The 22504-nt window shown below is 32.2% G+C and overlaps 3 protein-coding genes across 3 annotated transcripts in view; 2 read left to right on the forward strand and 1 right to left on the reverse strand.

Moving 5' to 3' along the window:
- Positions 1 to 22504, forward strand: part of LOC125869835 (uncharacterized) — a 525520-nt gene that overhangs the window by 69503 nt on the left and 433513 nt on the right. The window lies entirely within an intron of this gene.
- On the forward strand, positions 1886 to 3216 carry LOC125869735 (probable aspartic proteinase GIP2). The gene has a single exon (XM_049550181.1). The coding sequence runs from the start codon at positions 1891 to 1893 to the stop codon at positions 3214 to 3216; it is 1326 nt and encodes a 441-aa protein (XP_049406138.1). The 5' UTR covers positions 1886 to 1890.
- Positions 7948 to 9505, reverse strand: LOC125869744 (probable aspartic proteinase GIP2). The gene has a single exon (XM_049550188.1). It carries the CDS (start codon positions 9503 to 9505, stop codon positions 8180 to 8182), a length of 1326 nt encoding a protein of 441 aa, XP_049406145.1. The 3' UTR covers positions 7948 to 8179.

Here is a 22504-nt window from a genome sequence, read left to right on the forward strand (position 1 = left end):
GTGTATATCTCTACTTTGTTTGGATGTTTGTTACCCATTGTATTGTATGTTTCGTATTGTATTGTATTGTATTGATAGTTTAAAGAAAATGTTTGTTTTGATTGTTATTCAAATTTTATTATGTCGTATCGTTAAACTCATCGTTAGATAAATTGAAAAATCTCATTTTGTATAACGATTGATTTAGTGTGATCGCATTTTTATATTAATTTTTTCTTCTCATTTGTCTTTACTTATTTTTTAATTGTCTTATATTATCGTTTGCCCTACCTATTTTGATAGTAGTTCTACGTTGTACCCTACCTTACTTGTAAGTTTATCTTTCAGATTGTTGATGTGCGACATTATGTAATGATGGAGAACAATACAATCTATCAAAGTAGGGTCGAGGATGGGAAGGTGTTCACCCAACACTACAAGAAATCCGGGTTTTTTTTCTGGCGACTAAAGTTGCTAAAAACCCCGAAAGTCGCCACGAAATGTTATTAGTGGCGACCTTTAGGCCGTGGCAAGTTCCTCCATATCTGAAAGTTATATGTGACGACTTTGGATGTTACCACTAAGGGTGTGTTTCGGTATAAAGGAAAATGTTTTTCAGAAAATATTTTTCAATTTTCTCATATATGGTTGGTTCGCTTAAATATTTTGAAAAATACTTTCCAAATCAACTTATTTTCATCAAATTTATGAAAAATAACTTCCCTTAGAAAAGTAAGAAAAAGATTTTCCAAAATCATTTTGAACCTCCTACATCAACTTTTCATCCTAACTTAAGTCTCGGATATCAATTCTCAATACTAACTCTAGATCTGACTTATGATTCTCAATTTGAAACTTGACTCTCGACCTCGATTTGGGATACAACTCTCGAGTTTTGAACTGAATCGGGGTTGGATCTCGAGTTAGAATTAGAAGTCGAATTTTGGGTCGAGTGTCGGGGTTGGGTCTCTGAGTGGGGTTAGGTATCGGGTCAAGTGTCGGGGTTGGGGTCATGTTTAGTTCTCGTGTCTTAGGTCAAGGTCATTTTTTCCATCACGATTTTCTCTTCGAGAGCACTCAGAATCGAGTGTTGGGTGTTAGGGTTGGATTGCATTGCAAAAGTTGGATCTTGAGTTGGATGTTGCAGTTGGAAGCCGGGGTTGGGTCTCGGATCAGATTCAGGCTCGGGTGTCGGAATCGTGTCCTGATTCGGGTTAGGTATTGTGATCGTGTCCTGATTCGGTTCATGGTCATGATCGGGTTCTAGTTTAAATGTCGAGTCCCGTATCAGGAGTAGGGGTCAGGTTCCAAATTGGGTGTCGGAGTCAGATGTCCGATCAATTAGTGAGGTTGACTTTTAGGGTAGAATCTATTTTCCTAAAAAGTATTTTGTACTCTAGACAAATATAAAATATAATTTTGTTAAAAATATTTTTCATTCACCAATCATACATTAAAAAATATTTTCCACTCACTAGTCAACGAGAAAAATAAGTTGAAAACCAACTGATTTTCTAGAAAAATATTTTCTACAAAAACATTTTCCTTCCTACCAAACTTACCCTATGTCTCATTATTTTGACTTATGCATCTTGTATTCTTTGAACAATATGATAATTAAATAACCAAGGGAGAAATTCGGAAAGCGATTGTAGTACTAATTGATATGAATATAATAATAATAGTAGAATGCTTCTTCCATTTCTTTATTTTCTTCATTTGGACGAAATTATGAACTGGCAGGCAATATAATATCTATTACGTAATTATATATAGTCAATGATCATAGATCCTAGAATTCTTAATGGGCAACTTGTATAATCAAGAATCATAGTATTAAATATGCTTTACATCGCTATAAATCAAGATGCTACATCTCCAAATTCTACTCACTTCATCAATAACGTAACAATGGTTATCAAAATAAATTTTATATCCTTGTTTCTTTCTTTGATCCTCTTATTTTCCCTCTCCTTCGCGAAAACGCCTCCGCGACCTCGAGCTTTTCTTCTTCCAGTAATGAAAGATGCATCCACTATACAATTTGTCACAACCATTAACCAAAGAACACCCCTTGTCCCAGTCAAACTTACGATTGATCTTGGTCAACGATTTTTATGGGTTGATTGTGAAAAAGGTTATGTTAGTTCATCTTATAAACCTGTCCCTTGTGGTTCTATCCCTTGTAAACGTTCTTTATCCGGTGCATGTGTTGAATCATGTGTAGGTCCTCCTTCACCAGGGTGCAACAATAACACTTGTTCACATATTCCTTATAATCCCTTTATTCGTACTAGCATGGGTGGTGAACTTGCTCAAGATGTCGTTTCACTTCAATCAACCGATGGCTCGAATCCTCGTAAATATTTATCAACAAATGGAGTAGTTTTTGATTGTGCTCCTCATTCTCTTCTTGAAGGACTAGCAAAGGGAGTTAAAGGGATTCTTGGACTTGGGAATGGTTATGTAGGATTTCCTACTCAATTAGCTAATGCTTTTAGTGTACCTCGAAAATTCGCTATATGTTTGACTTCATCCACAACCTCTCGTGGTGTTATCTTCTTTGGTGATAGTCCTTATGTTTTTCTTCCTGGAATGGATTCCTCAATAAGATTTGATTACACTCCACTTCTCAAAAACCCCGTTAGTACATCAGGTTCGTATTATGAAGGGGAGCCTTCAACGGATTATTTTATTGGAGTGGCGTCTATTAAAATACATAGTATTGTTGTGCCAATAAATACCACATTGTTGAACATTACCAAAGATGGAAAAGGGGGAACAAAAATTAGTACGGTTGAACCTTACACAAAATTAGAGACTTCGATTTATAATGCTTTAACGAAGGCATTTGTTACAGCGCTTGCTAATGTTCCAATGGTGAAACCTGTGGCTCCTTTTAAATTGTGCTATAATAAAACGAGCTTGGGAAGTAATCAGGTTGGCCCTAGTGTTCCACCTATTGAACTAGTGTTGCGTAACAAAAATGCTACTACGTATACATCTTGGTTTATTTGGGGTGCGAATTCTATGGTGGCAGTGAATAATGATGTGGTTTGTTTTGGATTTGTGGATGGTGGAGTTGAATTTGAACCAACTTCTATAGTCATTGGAACACATCAAATTGAAGACAACCTTTTGCAATTTGACATTGCTAACAAAAGGTTGGGTTTTACTTCATCGCTCTTATTTGATGAAATAACATGTGCTAACTTCAACTTTACAACCAAAGCTTGATGGTAAAAAAAAAAAGTGTGCTTTTGTAATTTTAGATTCAAATAAATGTTCAATTTTATTTTCCAAAGGATGAATTGATCAAGAATAAATGTAATCAACTTCGTTTGGTTGTTGAATTTAGACGCAATGGTGTCAATTAGCAAAAGTCCCAATAATTAGTGTATATCTACACCTTGTTTGGATGGTTGTTACCATTGTATTGTTAGTTTAAATAAAATGTTTGTTTTTATTGTTACTTAAATTAATGACGAAAAGTTTCATTTAGTATAGCGATTAATTTGGTGTGATCGCGTTTTTACCTTAATTTTTCCTTCTCTTTTGTCTTTACATGTTATTTAATTATCTTATTGTATCGTTTACCCTACCTTTTTATAGTAATTGTTCTACATTGTACTTTACTTTTCTTGTAGGTTTATCCTTCAAATTATTGATGTGTAGCCTTCTGTAACGACAAAGAACTATACAATCTATAGAAATAGGGTGGGAGCTAGGGGGACGGGAGGGTGTTCACCCAATCCAATTTTTTAATTTTTATGTAGATATATAGATTTTAAATCCTCTAAGCACAAGACTTGAGGTTGGTTTTGTACTGTATTAGAGGGTTTAAAATTCACCTTTAGTTCCAATTTCAAATCTCAAGCATAACATTTTTTTCCAATCCCCTTAGTAATCATGAACTTGCACATTATTCAAACATTGTATTCATTAAATCAATACTCCCTCCGTTTAAAAATGAATGACTTAATTTCCTAGTCTGTTTAAAAAAGAATGACCCCTCTCCTTTTTTGGCAACACTTTAACTTTAACCTTCCACTTGACATGTTTAAGACCACAAGATGTAAAAATATTTTGGTACATTTGACATAACTTTTATTTAGAACCACAAAATTAAAAAGTCTTTTTTCTGTTTTTAAACTTCGTTCGAAGTCAAACTAGATCATTCTTTTTTAAACGAAGAGAATATAATACAATGCAATATATTCTAAAAAATAAGTAACAACCATTTAAACAGAGTAGACTTTTGCTAGTGAGAGCATGTTGACTACTAATTTTAAGTGTGTAAATGGCTTAAATGAGCTTACAAAGCTTGGTGTAGCGGGTTGGGTTAGCATATGATTTCACTTTGTTTATGATAAGATGGCTCGAATCTAACCGTTCAATTTTGGTAGAAGCGAAATCAGATTTTTAATTTTATGGTTTTTATTTTTATAATGAGGATTTCAACTCAAGTGTTAATATTTAGGTTTTAAACTTAATATTTAATTTATACATATTTAATAAATAGTTTGATACAAATACATTATTTGAGCAAAAGTTATTGAGTTCGATCAAATTTACAATCAAATTTCTAGCTCCACCTCTGATTTTTGGTAGTTTAGAGTGGTCAAAATTTCACTTTAATTCGATTATAATGATTTTATAGTTAAAAAGATAGTACTTATTAGCAAAGACGAATTCAGAATTTGAAAACAAAGGGACACCACTAAAGGCAAATGCAGATTATTGACTTGATATAACGCAACACCGTCTCGTCTAAGAATTTTATTAAATACCCATAGAACTTATGTCCTAACGAATAAATATGAATTACATTGTATATATAGTTCGAGGGCTCGTTTTGCGGACCGGCGGTTTAGGCACCACTTTGCATAGTTTAGATTGCGAAACTTGCCACCTATATGTTTTATGCAATTTTTTACTTGCCAACTAATTAAAAACGAAATTGATGTAGCAACGAAGGTTCAAACTCGGGTCGAACAACAGAAGCTCATGAGTCTAAGCTGCCCGCTGGCCAACTGATCCAACCTAAATAAGTCCTTCTAAAATATATGATAATTCTGCAAGGTATTTACACCTATAAATATGAGTTTTTTCAAAGTTAATGAGTGCAGATGTACTTTTAATCCACTAAGTGGGTTAGCCTCTGCTTATTAGTTCGAGAATTTTGACGAAAGAAAAAAAGTCTCAGTTATTTTGCTAAAATATCGAAAGATTGTACATAGTATTCTTTTAAAATGTGTCTTAAAATACATAATTTTGAGTAGGCTACAATTATCAAAGCAACGAATTCATCTGAATCTTGGGACTCATTTAAAGTCGGTTGATTAAAATGATTAAAGGCTACAAAAAAATATATTTTACAAAAAAGTAATTAAGGAAAGCACGAGTTATTAGGAATATTAAAACATTACTTACAAATGAGAAGAAAAGTTGTAATATCCAAAGTGCAAGTTGCATGAGTAAACTATGGAAAAAAAAAATTGGCCAGAAAATTTGGTGAAAATTTTGTCAGAATGATATTTTATCTATGTTATTTTACATTTTTAAATATTTTTACCCTTTTAACTAAAAAATGAAAAAAAGATCAATTTTTTTTAAAAAAAAAATATTACTAGTTGTTTTAATTTTCTGGCCAAATTCTAATCAAAATTTCTGGCCATAATTTAGCACTTCCCGTAAACTAATTATGTATCAATGTCCTATCTGAATTTCTTGTCCCCTTCCACGTTGCCCCTTTACAGACAAAACCTTATTTTATGTAAATCATTTAGCATAGAGTATAGACAAATATGGAAATCTGGATTAACTAAGAAACAGAAGAGTAATAATGACGCAGTCTAAATTCTCAAACTAATCAATAATGCCACCAGTTCTCATTGATGAATATAATTAATGAGATAAGTTAAATTATTTTATTTCTCGAAGTTTGATTTTCATATTAAAATTTTGATTAATTTAAATTTGATATATGCATTCGGAGTTTGAATTCCTTTGTGTTTCTAAAGAAGAAGGTGTGCACACACTTTGAGCAGACCATGGTGCTCCAGCTTCCTTTTCCAAAATCCCATTTGTTCTTTGATGAACGAGGAGAAGAATGAAAATATAATAATATACAATGTAGTTTTATAAATGGGGTTTGAGACGAGTGTTTTACAATTCTTGTATATTGTAGTATTTTTTTTTTCTAGAATATATAAATAAAAGGGATGAGTATCAAAAACACATTTAAATTATTTCTTTTTTTTTTAATTTCATACATAAATTATTAAGAGTGTGAGTTTTATACCTAAACTATCACTTATTAGTTTGAGAAAAACACTTCAGTGGTGTTTTTAATACACTCTCTTTTACTTGCAAATACATTGTCACAAGACATTCCACATGGATAAAATATTTCATCTTGACAAAAATTAAATAAACTATTAATATTAGTTAAAAGCTAAAGATTAAAGTATTCTTATCCAAAAAAAAAAAGAAATAATTTTTTTAAAAAAATTATTATTTTAAAAAAATTAAAATATTTTTGTCACCCCACCCCACCCCCATCCCCGACAAACTCTCCATCCTTTTATTTTTTTAAAATTTCTTTTATAAAATACTTTTAAAAAATTCAGACCTTAGCACCTCCCCCACTCCTTCCTAAAAAAATTCTACTCCACCCATTTAACCCTCCACTCCTAATTTATTTTTATATTTTTTGTACATTTTTCTCATTGTGTGTTAGATATATACATATATTTTTAGAAAGATATATATTCTACTTGCGTATCGAATATAAAAAAACAAAAATTTTATTTTTAAAATAGTCTTGCGAAAAGTAAAAAATACTATTCTAAACTCTCTCTCTCTCTCTCTAAGAGAATTTTTTCTAATAAAAAACTAAAAAATTTGGGGGGTGGGGGAATAGTAATACTTTAATCTTTAACTGTAACTAATACTAATAATTTATTTAATTTTTGTCATGGTGAAATGTTTTGTCCATGTGGAGTGTCATGTGAGAATTTTTTAAATAAAAGAGAGAGTGTATTACATACACCATGATGCATGATGAGAGTGTAATAAAAGAGAGATGTGCATTTTTCAAATTAATAAGTAATAATTTAGGTATGAAACTTTAAAACTGGAAATAATTTATAAGTGTTTTTTACCCTTATCTTTAAATTTTTTTTAAAAAAAAAGCAACTTAAATAGAAAATAACAAGCCATAAATAATTTTTAGATAATCATACTTAAAATTGATATGTAAAGATTTCATAACATATGTTCCAAAATCAACTTTAATTTATTCATTTTTGAAATATATAAATACTAATTAGTGCAAATATTAATTAGTGGGGTGTATGAGACATCATAAATGTAGTGGGGTGAATTCAGATGATATGAATCTTTGATTGATGAAATTTTTAGTTACTTTCATCCGCAGACTTTGCTAGTAAGAGTGAATTCAGATGAACTAATGTATAATAACTTTATACAGGTATCCCGCAATGTTATGACTTCATTCTTCACTTTAATATTTTTCTATCTTCAATTCTCTATTTTCCAAACGTTATGAATATGTAGGTCCTATTAAACGAACTGAAAGATTGGGTAAAGGAATTGGAAAGCGGCATGCAATGTGATCATAGTGATAACATGTGCTGGTGTCATTTCTCGAAAGGTTTTAAGATCCTTGAATCAACTACAAGAAAACACGTCTTGGAGTTCCAATGGTAATTGCCTCATGTGAAATTTTGTTTGTTTTTGTTGAACGTTTACAATACACCTAGCTTTGATTAATCAGTTTCCACTTTAGTAGATCCCTGTATCGTTCTACTCTGTGTACACTTACGAAGCCTCTTTATACTTTATTTTTCAGGCACCTCCATTAGAGAAGCCCCCTTCACTACAAGCTTTATTTGGACAGTTTACAGGCAGACTGTCCAATTTATTTTCCGATTACATAAATAGTTGGAAATTATATCTCATACACCCCACTACATTTATGATGTCTCTTTCAAAAGGATGGGAGAACGGTAACTTTCTCACATAATTGACTAGGCCATTATGACCGTCAGAAAATGAACAACCAAAAGAAAACATATAGTACATTTATTCTTGGCCAACTCCATAGAACATAAAAGAAATTAATTACTATTAGAACACTTCCTTCATCTGAATCTGATATTCAGATTAAAAATCATCAAGCTTTTGATGTAAAATTGAAGTTTCCACATGTTGTTTGACTAAATAAAAGTGATGAAGTATAACCCAATCTTTTGTTAGCAATGTCAAATTGCAAAAAGTTGTTTTCAATTTGATGTGCTCCAATGACTATAGAAGTTGTTGGTTCAAATTCAACTCCTCCATCCACAAATCCAAGACAAAGCACATCATCATTCACCGCCACCATAGAATTCGAACCCCAAATATTCCAAGATGTAGTAGCATTTTTGTTTCCCAACACTAGCTCAATAGGTGGAACACCAGGGCCAACACGAGTACTTCCCAAGCTCGTTCTATTATAGCACACTTTAAAAGGTGCCACGGGTTTCACCCTTGGAACCTTAGCAAGCGATTTAACAAATGCCTTTGTTAAAGCTTTGTAAATCGAAGTCTCTAACTTCGTGTAAGGATCAACTGTACTAATTTTTGTTCCACCTTTGCCATCTTTAGTTATGTCCAACAATGTGGTGTTTATTGGCACGACGTTACCATTTATTTTGATAGATGTTACTCCAATGAAATACTCCACCGAAGGCTCCCCTACAAAATACGACCCTGATGTACTAACAGGGTTATTGAGAAGTGGAGTGTAAACAAGTCTCTTTGAAACATCCATTCCAGGAAGAAAAACATAAGGACTATCACCAAAGAAGATAACACCACGAGAGGTTGTGGATGAAGTCAAACATATAGCGAATTTTCGAGGTACACGAAAAGCATTAGCCAATTGAGTGGGAAATCCTACATAACCATTTCCAAGTCCAAGAATCCCTTTGACTCCCTTTGCTAGTTTCTCAAGAAGGAAAGTAGAACCACAGCCAAAAACTACTCCATTTGTTGAAAAGTATTTACGAGGATTCGAACCATCGGTTGATTGAAGTGAAACAACTTCTTCAGCAAGTTCACCAGTAGTGCTAGTACGAATAAAGGGGTTATAAATAGTTTGTCCACAAGTGTTATTGTTGCACCCTGGTGAAGGAGAACCTACACATGATTCAGTACACGCACCGGAGAAAGAACGTTTACAAGGGATGGAGCCACAAGGGACAGGTTTATAAGATGAACTAACATAACCTTTATCACAATCAACCCATAAAAATTGTTGACCAAGATCAATCGAAAGTTTGGCTGGGACAAGGGGTGTTCTTTGGTAAATGGTTGTGATAAATTGTTTAGTGGATGCATCTTTGGTTACTGGAAGAAGAAAGGCTCGAGGTTTCGGAGGTGTTTTGGCTGAGGAGAGAGAGAACAAGAGGAGCAAAGAAAGAAACAATAAGGATAGAGAACTTACTTTGGGAACCATTGTTACGTTATGGATGGAGTGAGTTGAATTGGGAGATGTAGCATCTTCATTTATAGTGATGCGATGCTTATTTAATTAATTTTAATTTTTTTGGAGCCGTTGGGTAACTGTTTTGGGCGGACTAATCTGGATTCACGTCGAAGATAAAATATTTCTGACAGAAGAATTAATTTTATTTGCAAAGGGGCAGAGGAAAGCAGAAATGGTTTTATTACTCATTTGTTTTAGTCTATACCAGTGGACATGTAGAGAATCCAAGGAATGATGAATATTGAGTGAGTATAGTGTATACTAAGGGTTCATTTGGTAGAGTGTATAAAAATAATACCTAATAAAGTCATTAATAATATATGTATTAGTTATACTTGTATTAGTTATGCGTAAATTCTTCGTTATGCATTGTTTGATTTGGTGTATTAAAAATAGTGTGCATTGTATAAAATATTTGTATTGTAACAAATTTTGCATTCAAATTTTAAAAGACATTTATTTTAATAAAGAATATATATAACTTTACTTTTGTTTAAGTCTATCACATGTATTTCAAATTAATCCGTATATAAATTGCAAGTACCAACCTTTTCAGAAATATAATATATAAATATAATTCTCTCGTCCCACATAAATCCAATGTACACATGTTGGTATTGATTAAAGTAGATCTAGACAACTACAGACTTCACGATGACTTGTGATTCCTATTCAAACAGAAATTAAAGCACAACCAGAGTGGAAAGAGATATATATAAAGATACAAACAAATTGATTATGTGCAATATTAATCGCAAATACATTAAAATTATAAGCCACTTGTAATAATATGAAGTTTTAAATTAGAAAGGAAAACAGTAGTAGGTGGAAAACAGTATTTAGCAACTAACTACTAAACAATGGGCAATCTTTATAAGACAGCATCCAATGCTTATATCTTTGCATTTTGATATCCTTATTCAACAATATTTTAGCAGATTACAAGGAAAACTGTGGACCAATGGCAACTGTGTTTCATAATTTACAATGATGAATTCATATTTTATAATATGCATGGTTCCTAGTTGGCATATTCTTATTAGCTCATTTTATCTTTCTCATCATGTTTCATAACTTTTTTTTTACATAGTTGATACTGTTTTCTTTTGTTGTTTTTTTTTTTTGCATAAAGAGTGACCTCTAGTACTCTCCATAGTCCAAATTAAATCATCTAAAATTTCATTTGTTTGTACTTAATAAAAAACTTAACAAATCTATTAATTACTTAGATTTGAATCTTAAGTATCAAGTGTATTTATTTTATGACTTTATAAGTGTATTTATTTTATGATTTTATAATATATATTTATTCAAGGATCCTTACAAAGTTTGTAGTTCACCGTTGTTCAATGGTAAACTATCACCATTGTTAGTTATCACTTTATAACCATCATTAGCAACCACCATTAATATAGTCATCAATCACTACTGATAATCATCACTATCAACCACCATTATATAACGTTATCATTCACTATTATCACTAGTTATTACTGTTGTCCACCATATTAGCTCCCACCAGGAGCGGCTCTAATGAGTTGGGACAAGGCAAGTTGTTAGCCCCCAAATTTGCAGCCACATTTTCCCCATCAAAATAGGTTAGAGTTTTTTTTAGAAAAAATTATTGAGTACTATTTTAATATATAAAAAATAATCATATAAAAAATAAAAAAATATTAGGAGAAGTTTAAGAGAGTCCGGAGCTAAAACGGTAAAAAAAATTGTCAAAAATTCCAAAAGAGCACATCAATTTTTTTTTAACCAAAAGGGAAAAATCGCTCCTGACGAAGCGATTTTCTTCTGACACAATGATGTCGTTAAAAATAAAAATCGCCGCCCTAGCAGCGATTTTGTCCAAAAACTTTTTTTCTTTTTTTTTTTATTAAATATCGTTGTCGCCACAGCAGCGATTTTAAGTCTAATTTTTTTTTCCTTACATCGCTGCAGGGGCATCGTTTTTCATGCCTATTGTTGATGTATACTCAATAAAATTGTTGAAGCGTGAGGAAAATTGAATTATATATCATAAATAATAATAAAAGAATATTGAATTAAAAAAAAAACTTCAAAAAGGGCAAGATTAAACACATCAAAAAAAATTATGTTTTTTTTTTTAATTTTATCAAAATCGTTGGAATTATAGCGATTTTAAAAAAAATCTTAACCAATATCACTGCTATAGCAGCGATTTAACTTCTTCTTTTTTTTTTTGAGAAAATCGCAGCGATTTTTATTTTTTTTTAACGGAACAACGTCAACTTTTGTCAGAAGAAAATTGCTCCTGATGGAGCGATTTTGTCCTTTTGGTTAAAAAAATTTTGATGTGCCGTTCTAGTTTTTTAAAAGAAAAAAGTTAACATTTTGGCTCCGGACTCAAGTTCAAGCCATTTGTAGTACAATGTGTCAAGAAAGATTTATCTGGTTGATTATTATCAATTGAATAAGAGTATTAGCAACTTTGCTTCTTAAATCGCTAGAAGGAGAGTATAAAAAAACTATCAAATAATTATAATTTTTATTTTTTTTTGGTGAGCTAGTTTTTCCAACGGGTAATGAAATTATGGAGGAAATTCTTTGGTTAGAGTAGTATAAACAACACATGTTTTTGTGTAGAATTTGTTATTGTTGACAAATGTCATTAAACCAAAAGAGGCCTTTAGCGGCAATAAATTTTCCTTTTCGTGGTAATACTTATTGCCGCAAAAATATTTAGCGGCATTTAATCAAATGCCATTGCATCCAATGTCGCTAAAGCCTTTAGCGGCATTTATAACGAGTGCCGGTAAAGACCAATATTATTGCCGCTAAAAGTAATTACTTTTTGCGGCATTTATTTAGAGGCAATTACTATTGCCATTAAAACTAACCTTAGAAATGTAATATCAAGCCTATTTTGTGCCTTTCGTAATTGCCGGTAAAGATACAACAATTGCCAGTAAAGGAGACTTATTTTAGTGGCATTTACCATGAAAAATAAAATTAGCCATGAATTCACCCTAATCACATATTTAGTTAATCACTATTTTAAAACTACAAAATAAAATTCACAAGAGAAATAAGCTCAAAGGCAACAATAGACGAATTTACCAATTTCAAAACAATGTCATTCACTTAACAACATTCAAACTCAATACATCCACTTCTTTGTCTATCCATGGTAAAAAAAAAATTTATGAATTATCGAAAAGAAAAGAATGCATTCAACAGTGTAGAAACAAAGAAATTGATCAACAAATTTTTACACTAGATAAATTATGGCACCCTCCCGCGGGATCACGAGCATATGCAATCTGTGTCAATTGTTCTGTTTTTGCAAATGCTTCAACATCAACTGGAATTAGATCTGCCTTGATCCAACACCAGGCTCTTGTTTCAAACTATAAATTTCCTATGACAGTTAAAAGCTTTGACACCTTGACTGCTTATGGATTCAAATTCTCAAATTTCTCTGTCCACTCAAAGTTCTTCTCATGCTCTCTAAACTTTTTAGCATATCCAACAATTGCCTCGGCCAATGGATGCTCACTATTTACCTAAATGGAACCAAGTGATAGTTATCAGTCTCACATGTTAGTATGGACAAATCGATTTGTTCCTCTTGATAAAAGATTCTAGTTAATTAAAATTGGTATAGAGGTATATTGTGCCACTACTTTTAACTGGATACTATGTGACATATGCAAGATGATAAAGAAAATCTACATAGATTAGATGTCTATAAAACTAGCTAGCAGTGTATGACTAGCATAAGAAACAAAGTGATAGGATAGTCCAACACTAGAAAAACAAAATTGAGAAGGGGGACCGATTAATGTTATAGTTTTGGAAGAACTTAAAATAAAGAAGAATAAATAAAGGAATCTGCTTGAAAAGATACCTGTAATGCCCTTGAGTTTTGCAAGTGAATCAGGAAGTTTTATTAACCTTCAGGTTCATTGCACTGAGTTCTTCTCCTGATCTCAGTGACATTTATTGAGACTGGCATACCTTGTAAGTGTATGTTAAGTCCATGATTGAGAAGCACCATTACACGTTCTCCGTGCCTTTTTAATGCTGCTATATGCTAATGCAATGTAGAGAGAGCACAAATTTGACAAACTCAGATATCATAAGTATATGAAAATATTAAGATTGAGCTCTGAATTGACACACTTGGAAGATCATTAATGAACCTGAAGGAAGTTCTTCATCATTGTTGTCACACCCCTTTTTTTGGCGCACAGTGGATATGATTTTTTCAATTTAAGTGATGTTATTGCTTAAAGAGTCGTCACTTGAAATTGAGTTATGGTGTTTCAAGTCACGTTTTAGTTTAATCCCTAATCAAAAGGAAATGACTCTTTATATGGCCTGCAAACTAGAAATTCAGGTAAGAAATTCTGTTGACCGAGGGGAAGGTATTAGACATTCCTCGAGTCTCATGGTTCTAGCACGGTCACTTGTATTGACTTATACTTATCTTAATATATTTTGGATAATTTGTGTCTAGAGGCCATGATTTGCTTATTTATTTATTTTCTTTTTTATTGTTGAATTTTTATTAGTTTAAATCTAGATGCAAAACCGCATTCTTGGTCTTGACATTTAGAGGCATAACTTTCTTTTCCTCACGAGTGCATCACACCTAATTATCTGATAGTATTCAGTATGATAATATGAATACTTGCAATGCTTGTCATGGTGATATTTGTTCTTGTGAAAATGATGAATTTTATAAATTGCAACCTCAATTTGAAGATTTGAATATGAATACTATTACATCTGATAATGTGATAGAACTTTTAAAAGAAGTTACTGATAATAATCTTCGTGAAAAAATTATTCAATTAGCCGTTAATAATAATGCTAGTTCTAGTTCTTCAAAAAAATCGAAAAAAGAAGAAGATGAAATTAAAAAATTAAAAAATGAGATTAAATCTCTTAAACAAAATCAAATGATTTGTGATCATAGACTTACTCAGATTGAAACTGTTAATAACAAAGGAAAAAATATTGCTGAAGATGATGCTCTTGCAAAACCTATTAATCTTGATCCTAGACAAGGTATGTTTTTAGGAATGATGCAAATTGTTACTGCTTATAAATTGTATGTTAAATGCACCATCTTAATTGATAATAGTTTTTCAATAATTGATATTGCTATGATTGATAGCGGAGCCGATGTTAGTTATATTCAAGAAGGTCTTGTACCTACTAAGTATTTTGAAACACAACTCACATGGTTAAATATGCTTCTGGACATGCTTTAGATATCAAGTATAAATTATCTAATACTTGTATTTGCCAGAATAAAGTCTGCATTCTACATTTCTTTTTCTTGGTTAAAAATCAGTTATACCTTCCAATTATACTTGGAACCCCCCATATAAATGTTGTCTATCCATTTACTAGCATAACTGCTAAAGGATTTACTGCTACTTATGAAAATAGAAATATAAATTATACTTTTATCACTGATTCTATTTCTCGTGATATAAATGCTTTGATTAATATGAAACAAAGGCATGTTGATTCTTTACAACTAGAATTGTTTAGTATAAATATATTTGGTACTTTGAAATCAACCAAAGTACAGGAAAAAATAAAATTGATTTCTGAACAAATTGCTATTGATATTTGTGTTGATCATCCGAGTGCTTTTTGAAATCGGAAAAAGCATATTGTTACTCTTCCATATGAAGATGATTTTTCTGAGAATGATATTCCCTAATTCTCGTCCTTGTCAGATGAACACCGAATTGGTAGAACTTTGCAAAAAAGAAATTGATAATTTGTTACAAAAGGGTTTGATAGAACCTTCAAACTCACCTTGATCTTGCACAACCTTTTATGTCAATAATGTTGTTGAAAGGGAACGAGGTGTCCCTAGACTGGTTATCAATTATAAACCTTTAAACAAATATTTGAAATGGATTAGATATCCTATTCCAAACAAAAGAGATTTATTGTCAAGATTATATGATGCCAATATATTTTCAAAATTTAATTTAAAATCAGGATATTGGCAGATCCAAATATTTAAAGAGCATGCTTATAGAACAACTTTTAATGTCCCATTTGTACAGTATGAATGGAATGCTATGCCATTTGGTTTGAAAAATGTCCCCTTCTGAATTTCAGAAAATCATGAATGACATTTTTAATCCATATTTGGATTTTACCAATATTTATATTGATGATGTTTTAGTATTCTCAAAAACATTGAAAATCCACATTAAGCATCTTGATATCTTTAAGAAAATTGTTATACAAAATGGTTTGGTCATCTCTAAATCAAAAATGAGTTTGTTTCAAACTGATGTTTGATTTCTAGGACATCATATTTGCCAAGGAAAGGTTACCCCGATTCAAAGATCTATTGACTTTGCGTCAAAATTTCCTGATGTTATTACTTATAGAACTCAATTACAAATGTTCTTAGGGAGTTTAAATTACATATCTCCTTTTTATAAAAAATTATCTCGTTATTTGGCCCCTTTATATGACAGGCTGAAAAAGGATTATAAATCACCATGGACATAGTCATACCAAGTTGGTAAAGGATATTAAACTTCGAGTTCAATTCTTATCTTGCTTAACTCTTGCTAACCCTGCTTGGCAAAAAATTATTGAGATAGATGCGTCTAATATCGATTATGGTGGGATATTAAAACAAATAAATCTCAATGATAAAAATGAGTATTTGATCAGATTTCATTCTAGAAAATGGAGTGAGACCCATAAAAAATTTGCTACGGTGGCTCATGAGATGTTAACCATTGTTAAATGTGTATTGAAATTTCAGGATGATTTATATAATCAAAAGTTTTTGATAAAAACTGATGCTCAATCGGTTAAATACATGTTTAACAAAGATTTTAAACATGATGCTTCAAAATTGATATTTGTTAGGTGGCAAGCCCAGTTAGCTCCTTTTGATTTCAATATTGAATATAAAAAAGGAAGAGATAACTCTCTTCCAGACTTTTTATCTCGAGAATATTTAAATTCATCATGAGTTTCTATACAACATTTGTTGATGAAAAAACTTTAGTTACTATTCTAAAGATTACTCCCCTTAATAAAGATTTGCAAGAATTGATAATATGCAAAATTATCAACAATACTATTAGAGAAGATTTCTCTATACATGTTTATGAAGAAATTATGTCTATCGATGATGATGATATATTCGAATAAGGCAAAATGTTATGTTTGCAGGATGGACCCTCCTTGGATTACTAAGGGCAAAGGTAAGGGAGATAATACAAGGGGAAGGGGAAGGGGAAGGGGAAGGGGAAGATCATCATACGGATCCTCTTCTAACGCCCCAGTTATACAAAGAGGAAGAATGAGTTTGATAAACTCAAAAATCTCCCAAAGTGAGGCTTCTTCTTCGGTACATCTGGAAGATATCCCAGAAGACAGTCTGTTATACACACATCTGCAGGCTTATTTGTCGCAAAAGCAAAATGATACTTTTGCATCAATAGCCAAAGAAGACAATGATGATATCAAGTCTTATGAAAAAAAGAAATGATATTTCTTTTAGAAAACTCTGAGATACAGAGGAAAGAAGAACCCTGGAAGATATTTCAGCAGTACCTAATCAACGGTTTATATTTTCCAGGTGAGTCATACAAAATTCGATCGTATTACGAAACCATTATGATAAGTACTGATAGTGTTGAATTCCAACACTTTTCAGGCTACAATACCAGTGAGAATGTTTATAACTTCTCAAAAATGATAATTAAACAGATTATATCTGTTGAAGATTGGGGTATCTCAACCATGAAAGAAAGGCAAATCAGCCTAAACAAAATTGTTATGAGTTTCACATACTGGACTACATTCAGGCCTTTGATAAAGTCATCTATTATAATAATGATAGACACAAACATACATAGTTTATAAAGGTATGTGCAATGATATTTGCAGGATCAATTCCTAATTGGTTTTTAAATTGGTGGTCATTTCATGGCCTAACTATAAAAATATGACCTGATCCATTTCTCAAATTATATAAAGAATGGGTTAAAGTTTCTCTAGACCTTAATGAGTTATACAATACAGATCATATCTGTTATCATGAAAAAATAGACCAGATTTATTTCTTCATTGAATTCTCTGTCCCTTGGATTCACAAATGGACCCCGAAAGTGGGATTCACCGATGAACAAATTTCTTGCTTATACAAAATTTCTTATAATAATTTTTGGGATAAATTAATGAAAAAGGATCCCAAAACAAAAACGTTATATGGGCAAGAACTGTTGGATCTTATTTCAAAAAGGATCCAAGAATATGGTATTACTCCCCAAAAGGGAATAATTGTTGATATCTCGGTCGGGCATATTGCCAGAAAAATCTCCATTCAAGATGGAGATAAAGAAGCAACGATCAACAGCTACTTGGAAGAAGTCAAGAGGAGTCTACTCCTCAACATCACTCAATATGAGAACTCAGACACTTCTATGAGAAGTGAAACAAGCGAAGACGCTACCGATTATATCCAAGAAGCTCAACCTGTTGAAGCAACTACATCAAAAGATACTCTGAGAAAGACGGAGGATTTACTCAGAAAATTAAAGGAAAAAGACAAACTGTAAAGGCATCTCTATAGTAAAAAGCCATTAACAGTAGATACACTGTTGATCAACAATAGATACACTGTTTAGGGGACAGATGAGACCCAACATTATTGTACAAAGATACTAAATGTTTTTTATTTTTCTATAAATAAGTTTGTTTTTCATTTCATTAGGTAGAAGCTTAGACGCACATCTCTCTACTTTCTCTCTCCAACTGTAAATCTCTCTTGTAAAGCTCTCAGTTTACCGGATATTGGCCGAAAGTAAATACAACTTGTATAGTTCAATCATAGGCCTTGGAGTTGGCCATCGTTATAAGGTATTATATTATTTCTGATTACATCTTTTAGTATTTCTCCGATCTGAGCTGTGACTATGTCCGGCAAAAGATTCATATCTATGTCGGATAACTAACTTCTCTTTTATTTACCATGAAAGATCTAGACTTTATCAAAATATAAATAAATTTATATATGGTTTTTTGACTTGGTTCTGAGATGGTGGTACAGTCAGATTCGATACTATTTGTATTGGTTTTTTCTTTGTGACTTCGTCTAGCCAGTCGTGGTTCTAAGCCCATTAAGGAGTTGAAAAGGGCGCCTATACCCGATTAGAACTGATAGACACATGACTCAATAAAAATATGTATTAAATCTTGACAGATCCCTTGCTCGGGTAAAAGGATAGATCCTTCCATACAGTCATAAAACTATATAAAAATTTGTACATATTTCAGTTCGAATTTATTCCTTGAATTCGGATACTAATAAACTAGATTGAAGTTGACCACGCGGATTACCGCCAGTCTTAATATAATATACTTTTTAAACTAATAAAAAGTTAAGCAGCTAATAGTAAAAAAAATATTGCTTATTTATTAAACTAAATTAAAATAAAACATATAATCCTTTTATAAATTTTCATTTCTTTTTAAAAAAAAAATTGAAAAAAATAAAAAAGAAAAGAAAAAGGAAAAACTAATAATAATAACATAAAAATAAAATAAATTAAAACCTACCAAAAAATATGATTATGTTTTTGTTGTTTTCAAATCCTTTAATATAAAGTTAATAAAATAAGGTAAAAGTCAAAATATTTAATTTAGATTTTTATAAAAATATTTAAGCTCTAAAAATGGGGTAAAACTTAAGTTCGATAAAAAATTATGTGTCTACAATTGTGATGTTATCCTCCTGCTTGCTCTTCATTTCTTCAATCAAAGAACTAACTATGTATAAACACAACATGTAATTTTAGTTACTTTCACTTGCCCTGGCTCGGAAAAGAGTAGTGTGAGACTAAACTGGGATCAGTAAGCATGGGTCACACCACCTTCATTTATCCAATTGGTAGAAAAGTAGTGCGACATTAAATTGGAAATAACTGGTCCTGCAACACATAAAAAAAGAAAACGGACATGCCTAACTATTTTGAAATTAACAAACAAAGGTGCTCATTATAACAGAAAAAACATTCTAATGAGATAAACTGCAGATAATCATTTCAACGAACCATATAATAATAATGTTCAAAGAAAGACATAGTTATACTGTCTAAAAAGCCATCAGTTCTCGTCACATAATTTTTTACTTCCATAGCATTCAATAGAGGCCACATGGTGCAGCCGGATGTCTTCCCAAAACGAAAAGATAATACAAAGGGCAAGGATAAGTTGAAATAGCTGGGCTCATTTAAACGTTATTTCCCATGGGCATTCTCTTGGATTTTAACAAGAAGCATTACTTCTCTTCTTGAGATTGTCAACACTTTCTAGTAGTCACCTGGTCATGACCCAACAACTGAATAAAAAAAATGAAAATTGAGGGATACCTTGAACTAGATGATAAGCATTGATAAACATAAACGTTTTAACTTCAGTGACTCTGACAATGGAAACCCCAATAGTAGCTTATAGCTCAAACTTGATTGCAGACCGATAAACATGCTTGGAAATGTTGTTCAGATGAAAGTTATTTTTTGGAAAATATTTGTGTCAGGATACTTGACTTGGTTTTGTCATCATTTTCTAATTTCTTTGCTAGTAACGTAGATTAATCTAGTCTTGGACAATTTGACATCTCTAGTACTCCAGTCTTACAGCAAGTGGGGGCTTATGTTACACATAGACCACCCGAGAGTAAGTCAAGAAATCAAGAAGAATTTTAAGTGATGGAGAGCTTTATTTGAGTTTATTCTTCGTTAATTCAAAGTTTAAAACTCACTCACTTGATTTAATTTTGCTAACATTCGGACTCTTTTATGTCAAACGAACAATATAACTTAGCTGGAGGACCTACGTGAGAAGATGCCAAATTACATTTGGGACCCTAGGAAGATTCCAATATATCGAAGAGGGAAATACTCAATTAGGATTATGCTATGAACTTGTCTCTTATTTCTTAGTTGCTAAGATTAATTTGGAACCTCCCTCCATTCTTCCTTTATATTTATACTTCTTTCTTTTGAAGGATTTGTTACTAGTTTGGAGCAATTAGAATGATGAACTCTTATAATTGTATGTGTAATTCCAATTATCCATTTCAATACAATATGGGTTCATTACAAAGACACTGCCAACAAAAATAAGACAAGTGATTGTGTCAACATGACAAGTGCAACTTACCCACAATGCAGAGTCATTGGCTCTTTTATGTCAAACGAAGCATTCCTCTCCACCAAAGAAGGGTACCCACCAAATGCAGAACCCCTGTGAGTTTCAGTCTTCATGGGAATTTGCTCGTGGAAATAAGTTAAATGTTGAAGCCCGGGTGACACTGACGGGACTCTAGGCATACGAGCTATTGCTTGCTCCACAGGAACCATAGCATACAGGACATGCTGAATGAAAATGAAAGAGAGCACAACCCAGATTACAACATTATGTCAAGTGCTGATCAAAGCAAAGGATATAATACAACTTTGTGAAGCTAAGAAATAAGATAGGGTTGGAAACATGTGAATTTTACACTTACGTCAAGGCCCAATTTGCCTCCTATCATCAGGTGGAGGAGGAGGAAATGCAAAATTTTGACAAGGATCGGGAAAAGCAGTAGAATCTTTAGTCTGTATCATAGCCAAAGCATGGGGAGGAGGAAGCTGGGCATTATGCTCACCACATACCATAACCTTCCTGGGCAATAATGCAGATAGATGGTATGTGCTATTTTCAAACCACTCCTTGAAGTCCAATTCAGAACTCCTTGATGCATCTGCAAAAATCTTGTAAGAAAATCAGGAAATGCATCTCATAAAAAATTACAAAAGTAACTTCAATACTAAATAAAATGCAGTATACAAGTGATGATGGTTTTGCCACTTTTCACGAAAAAATAAGGGTAGCACGACACTACCATGTATTCTTTTTTTCTCTGGGGTGGCGTTGCAGCAAAAGGAGAAGGTATTTATCCCCTGTTGAGCTGTGAAATCAAAACTAGTCCATAAGCTAGACTAGTTTGAATTGTCCCTATAAGGTATTTATCCTGCAAGGAAATCTGCAAATTAGGATAAGCATTAAAATAAACTAGTCCATAAGCTAGACTAGTTTGAATTGTCCCTATAAGAGATTTCTTCCAATTATGATTTCTACCATCCCGTAAAGCTGCTATAAAGCTTTCTGATAGCCCTCTTAAAGTAAGAGGCTTAAAAGCAACTTGCACTAAACCTACATGCATGAATCTATAAATATCCCTATAAGGGACTAAATCATTATCAGATAATAATCGGAAAGTCTGATTATCACTATCAATAGTGATAGTTTCTTCCATGGTTTTAACCACCTGTTTGAGACCTAGTTTCTCAAAAGTATCCATCTGATATATGATTCTAGGTTAAATTCGAGGAATAGTCCACTTATTAAGTAGATCAAGATATTGCGGTATATCATATTCTTTTTTTCTATTGTTTTTAACAGTAGACTTCTTCTTTATGATGTTCATTAAAGAAACTGTGTTGAACTATAACACCTATAGTTACTATAAGTCCTGGCTTTGATACCAAAACGAAAATGGATCTTACAACAGTCAGACTATTAGGGACCTTTACGAACATAGCTAGTCCTGGCAACAGTGTATGAAAGTCCCTACTATCCGGGTCCGCCCTCCACATGGGTAATCCAACGGATTCCTTCGGCGACCTTTCATAAACTGGCCTGGGTTAGCTATGTCTGACCTTAATCTAACTGGCTTAATCTATCTACATAATAGATACAATGCCATCTTATAATAACTTTGTATGCTACAGCTCAACACAAACAATTTAGCCCATCATTGGGCTGGTGAACATAAAGAAATATAATAAAAATTAGTAGGAAATAGTACCTTTGGACGAAATCTTCCAAACCAAATTGCAAATTTTTATTGAAAATGACTTGGAAAATATTACAAGGGTGAGAGAGAAT

The sequence above is a fragment of the Solanum stenotomum genome, chromosome 1 (assembly GCF_019186545.1).
Source record: "Solanum stenotomum isolate F172 chromosome 1, ASM1918654v1, whole genome shotgun sequence".
Taxonomy (NCBI): Eukaryota; Viridiplantae; Streptophyta; class Magnoliopsida; order Solanales; family Solanaceae; genus Solanum; species Solanum stenotomum.